Below are 6,000 nucleotides of genomic sequence, written 5' to 3'. Positions count from 1 at the left end.
GGAAACTCCAGAACAGCAGCATCTTATTCCAATAAATGTTTTGCTACACAGTTCCTCTCAAGCGACTTATGACATATTGGGTAATAAGAAGGGGAATGGCCCCCCAACCTATAACATGTTTCCTTTATCAGATAGTTCATGTTGAACCAATCTAGTTGATGAACATTCTTCTCAACTAGCAAATACAAATGACTTATGGGGATAATATTTCAATACGTAATGACACAATTACTGGGAGAATTCTTTGAAGAACCAGGTTATTAAATATTAAATATCAAAGCTGTAAATTATTGTAGCAGCTTTATATTACTAAATTAAATTCAAACAAAACCTAATTTCCTTAATCATTGACTGTAATCCTCCAGGAACATATGTTATTAGCTCAGCTACAAATGGAAGAGATACTGTAAAACTTCAGATAAGTTTCCTGATACTTAGAAAATCTTTAAAGTTCACTCCCCAATCCAGACTCCATAGTGGGCACTTAAAATATCAGCATTTCCCAAACCTTGGATAGCAACTGCACTGTTTCCTTCCTACATTAAAATATCAGCGACATTGAAAAATTTCACATGAAAGATGTACATTTAGATCAGGAAAAGTCAACCTGTGACTCACAGAGAGAATGGTTTTGCCTATGTTTACTTATGGCCTCACCCACCGCTGGCACAAAGCATCATGTTTTAGAGTTTCCGACCCCTCTGATAAAGTCTTTAAGAAAAGTTATTGCTATGGGACTACAGCTCCCAATGGTCATATTGAGGGCATTCTATAAACTGTAGTCCCCAAAAGTAATTTTTCCAAGCTGTATCAAAACTCACAATTATCTGCTCTTGGAAGTGATTATTTCCTGGATTTCTTATTTATCACTCTTCTGAATATAATTCCAGACTGGAGGATTATTTATTTTGTCGTGTCAGGACAACCAGTCAAATTATATTACATTTCTAACAGAACAAAGCAAACAAACAGACAAAATACAAAATTTGTGAGTTTGGTAGTTGATGGCTCTGCATCTCGTGGTGCCAGAGCGCAGTCTGTTCAGCGCCTTCCAAGTTGCCCAGTCCTCTGTGTGCCCAGGGGGGAGTCTCTCATTTGGTATCAGCCATTGGTTGAGGTTCTGGGTTTGAGCCTGCCACTTTTGGACTCTCGCTTGCTGAGGTGTTCCAGCGAGTGTCTCTGTAGATCTTAGAAAACTATTTCTAGATTTAAGTCGTTGACGTGCTGGCTGATACCCAAACAGGGGATGAGCTGGAGATGTCTCTGCCTTGGTCCTTTCACTATTGGCTGCTACTTCCCGGCGGATGTCAGGTGATGCAATACCGGCTAAACAGTGTAATTTCTCCAATGGTGTAGGGCGCAGACACCCTGTGATAATGCGGCATGTCTCATTAAGAGCCACATCCACTGTTTTAGTGTGGTGAGATGTGTTCCACACTGGGCATGCATACTCAGCAGCAGAGTAGCACAGCGCAAGGGCAGATGTCTTCACTGTATCTGGTTGTGATCCCCAGGTTGTGCCAGTCAGCTTTCGTATGATATTGTTAGCACCCACTTTTTGCTTGACTGGAGGATGACAAGTGGAGAATACATGTAATCATCTATGGTCTAGAATAGTTTTCAAACTTTTTCAGCTGCTGGGGCCTTTTTGAAGCAAAGGTTTATTGTGAAGTGTCAAGAAATGTCTGTGTGTGTGTGTGTCAGGCATGGGCCAGGCCAGTGGCAGATAGATGAAAGGTGTTTGTGTGAACTAATTGACAAAGAGGAAAGAAAGAAAGAAAGAAAGAAAGATTCAGCGGTGTAGGAATCAGCGGTGTACCCAAATTAAGAAGTTCTGGATTAAGAGACTAGTAAAAAGATTTACAAACTTTGTATGGTTAGTGATAAATTTATTTTCAAAAGAACCTTTAAAACAGCTGTACATTTTGCTGTAAGAATTTGTTGTTTATACCACATAAGAAAAATAATTTGTGATTTAGCATGCAGTATATTTTGTACTGTTGTTGTTCATTCGTTCAGTCGTCTCCGACTCTTCGTGACCTCATGGACCAGTCCACGCCAGAGCTCCCTGTCGGCCGTCACCACCCCCAGCTCCTTCAAGGTCAGTCCAGTCACTTCAAGGATGCCATCCATCCATCTTGCCCTTGGTCGGCCCCTCTTCCTTTTGCCTTCCACTTTCCCCAGCATCATTGTCTTCTCTAGGCTTTGCTGTCTCCTCATGATGTGGCCAAAGTACTTCAACTTTGTCTCTAGTATCCTTCCCTCCAATGAGCAGTCGGGCTTTATTTCCTGGAGGATGGACTGGTTGGATCTTCTCGCAGTCCAAGGCACTCTCAGCACTTTCCTCCAACACCACAGCTCAAAAGCATCGATCTTCCTTCGCTCAGCCTTCCCTAAGGTCCAGCTCTCACATCTATAGGTTACTACAGGGAATACCATGGCTTTGACTAGGCGGATCTTTGTTGCCAGCGTGATGTCTCTACTCTTTACTATTTTATCGAGACTGGACATTGCTCTCCTCCCAAGAAGTAAGCGTCTTCTGATTTCCTGGCCACAGTCTGCATCTGCAGTAATCTTTGCGCCTAGAAATACAAAGTCTGTCACGGCCTCCACGTTTTCTCCCTCTATTTCCCAGTTGTCAATCATTCTTGTTGCCATAATCTTGTTTTTTTATGTTTAGCTGCAACCCAGCTTTTGCGCTTTCTTCTTTTCACCTTGATTAGAAGGCATGATCATCAAGTTTGCAGACGACACCAAAGTGGGAGGGATAGCCAATACTCCAGAGGACAGGAGCAGAATTCAAAACGATCTTGACAGATTAGAGAGATGGGCCAAAACTAACAAAATGAAGTTCAACAGTGACAAATGTAAGATACTCCACTTTGGCAGAAAAAATGAAATGCAAAGATACAGAATGGGGGACAATGCCTGGCTCGAGAGCAGTACGTGTGAAAAAGATCTTGGAGTCCTCGTGGACAACAAGTTAAACATGAGCCAACAATGTGATGTGGCGGCAAAAAAAGCCAATGGGATTTTGGCCTGCATCAATAGGAGCATAGTGTCTAGATCTAAGGAAGTGATGCTACCCCTCTATTCTGCTTTGGTTAGACCACATCTGGAATATTGTGTCCAATTCTGGGCACCACAATTCAAGAGAGATATTGACAAGCTGGAATGTGTCCAGAGGAGGGCGACTAAAATGATCAAGGGTCTAGAGAACAAGCCCTATGAGGAGCGGCTTAGGGAACTGGGCATGTTTAGCCTGAAGAAGAGAAGGCTGAGAGGAGATATGATAGCCATGTACAAATATGTGAGAGGAAGCCACAGGGAGGAGGGAGCAAGCTTGTTTTCTGCTTCCTTGGAGACTAGGACACGGAACAATGGCTTCAAACTACAAGAGAGGAGATTCCATCTGAACATTAGGAAGAACTTCCTGACTGTGAGAGCCGTTCAGCAGTGGAACTCTCTGCCCCGGAGTGTGGTGGAGGCTCCTTCATTGGAAGCTTTTAAGCAGAGGCTGGATGGCCATTTGTCAGGGGTGATTTGAATGCAATATTCCTGCTTTTTGGCAGGGGGTTGGACTGGATGGCCCATGAGGTCTCTTCCAACTCTTTGATTCTATGATTCTATGATTAGAAGGCTCCTCAGCTCCTCCTCGCTTTCGGCCATCAGAGTGGTGTCATCTGCATATCTGAGGTTTTTGTACTAGATGTCTATATATTGAATGTTGTAGCAATTAAGCCAAGACATAATATACATTATTGCAATTATATAATTATTTTAAGAATGGATATTCAAACCCGTATCTTTCTATCCAAGGCTAGCACTATAGTACTCTAGTTCTATTAAAGAGGGAAAAGGTAGAGGGGAAATCCTTTAAGGATGTTTGAGTGCATAAGTAAGAAGCTCTCTAATGAGGTCGCATTAAGAAACATCCATTAAGTTTTCTTAAGAACTACTCATTAAGTTCTATGGGGTTGCAGCATTCTTCTGGAATTAGGCCAATTAAAATGAGACATGAACACCACCTTATCCTGACTATGCAGATTGCAAATTCAGAAACAACCCAGTGGCACTCCTTCTCTTGAAATGCTCAGTTACAAAGGACCACATGTGGCACTGATACTTATGAAGGAAGCACGAAAGGCGCATTTTTTCAAAGAAAGTTGTGATGGTGTTCCTGTGACGTTAGCCAGTCACAGATCTTGTGAACGCATAGCCTTTAAAACCACACCAGTGCTTGGACTGCCTGGTTTTTCATTTCCCTCACTTCTCCCCAAGAGTTTTCAGGAAGTTTGGAGGAGGGACAAAGCAGTTTCTGTCTCTCTCTTTTTTTTAGTCATAACGGGCCCCTTCGTGGAGATGGAGAAGGAGGAAAGGTCTGCCCGGATCTGGATACAGAGCACCCAGTGACTCTTCCCCTCTGCTGCTAATAGGCTTTTAGGCACTGGGAGCCCTTTGCAGACAGAGGCTGGGGAAGGGGAGGAGAAGGCAGAAGAAAGGGAGGGAGGCCAGTGCAGAATGGAACTGCGGGTGCTGTTCAATGCCCTGGTGACTCGGCTGCTCTTTGTCTTGCATTCCCTACTTGCAGTCTGGAGAGTGACTGAAGTGAAGAAGGAACCCAAATATTGGCTGCTGGCACTGATTAATCTTTTCCTTTGCTTGGAAACAGCACTCACTCTCAAGTTTAAGCAAGGCAGAGGCTACAAATGGTGAGCATATAGCCCACACTTTCTCTGTGTCTTTCTCTCCTCCTTCCCTCTGGCTCTTTATTTCTTTCTGCTCCTTAACAGCACTTCGAAGTTGAGATCTTGTTCCTACTTGCAGCCTTGAACTGTTCATTGCTCTTTGTGCAGAACTTCGAAATATTGCAAAGGTAGTTTTGTTTGTTTGCTTGCTTTGCTACTACACCCTATAAGAGCATGCCACAGGCTGGAGATGACTATTGGCAATTGTAATATAGAAAAGTAACTTTTCCAAGTTTTGCAGTATTTTCAGATCTCTCCCCACATCCCTGAACATTGATTGCATTTTAAGCTGTCTGGTTCCAGATTCTTTCTTTCCTTTGAAGAAGTGGAACATTTGGATCTCGAAATGGTAGAACTTGCTGCAATAAAAAATATTGTGGCACCTTTGTGCCCAGGTAGCAATTTCTTTGGTTGCCCATACTGGGAAGACTGGGGGATTGCACAGCTGTGGTTTCCCTTTGATGACTTTGCCACCATGGCTTGTGTGAAGGTTGGTAGATTAACATTACCAAAGCGACGTGACACTGGAGAAACTCTCTGTACCATAATGTGGAGCAGGGGTGAATGGAACGAAAGGAGATTTCTAGAACTCAATGTGTTCATTCAAAACCAGAAACATCATTCGAAGCCAAGAATATTAGACAGGGAACTTGAGTTTGTTTGAGTAAAAGCTGATCAGATGGTAAATTTAACGCAGAGTTAAATTTAACACAGAACAGAATTTTGTCTGGATGGTAGATTGGTGGAAATTGAAATGAATAAATTGGTGCCAGAATTGTGTCCAATTCTGGACACCACAATTTTTTAAAATTATTTATTTATTTTGATACATCCCAACAATCAACACCACAATTCAAACCACAAGAGGGGAGATTCCATCTGAACATTAGGAAGAACTTCCTGACTGTGAGAGCCGTTCAGCAGTGGAACTCTCTGCTGTGTGGTGGAGGCTCCTTCTTTGGAAGCTTTTAAGCAGAGGCTGGATGGCCATCTGTCAGGGGTGATTTGAATGCAATATTCCTGCTTCTTGGCAGGGGGTTGGACTGGATGGTCCATGAGGTCTCTTCCAACTCTTTGATTCTATGATTCTATGATTCTATGATTCTATGAATTGAAGAGAGATATTGACAAGCTGGAATGTGTCCAGAGGAGGGCGACTAAAATGATCAAGGGTCTGGAGAACAAGCCCTATGAGGAGCGGCTTAAGGAGCTGGGTATCTTTAGCCTGAAGAAGAGAAGGCTGAGAGGAGAT

General features: G+C 42.9%; 1 protein-coding gene across 1 annotated transcript in view; it reads left to right on the top strand.

Moving 5' to 3' along the window:
• The first annotated feature begins 4,226 nt into the window (after nucleotides 1-4,226).
• TMEM26 (transmembrane protein 26) overlaps nucleotides 4,227-6,000 on the top strand; it is a 42,905-nt gene continuing 41,131 nt past the window's right edge. The window contains exon 1 of the mRNA XM_060768942.2: nucleotides 4,227-4,712. Coding sequence (XP_060624925.1) covers nucleotides 4,522-4,712 — 191 coding nt within the window. The 5' untranslated portion in view covers nucleotides 4,227-4,521. The remainder of the gene's footprint in view (nucleotides 4,713-6,000) is intronic.

This window comes from Anolis sagrei, chromosome 3 (assembly GCF_037176765.1).
Source record: "Anolis sagrei isolate rAnoSag1 chromosome 3, rAnoSag1.mat, whole genome shotgun sequence".
Taxonomy (NCBI): domain Eukaryota; kingdom Metazoa; phylum Chordata; class Lepidosauria; order Squamata; family Dactyloidae; genus Anolis; species Anolis sagrei.
Note: the sequence above shows the minus strand (reverse complement) of the source record. Positions and strands in the feature narration are given on the sequence as shown.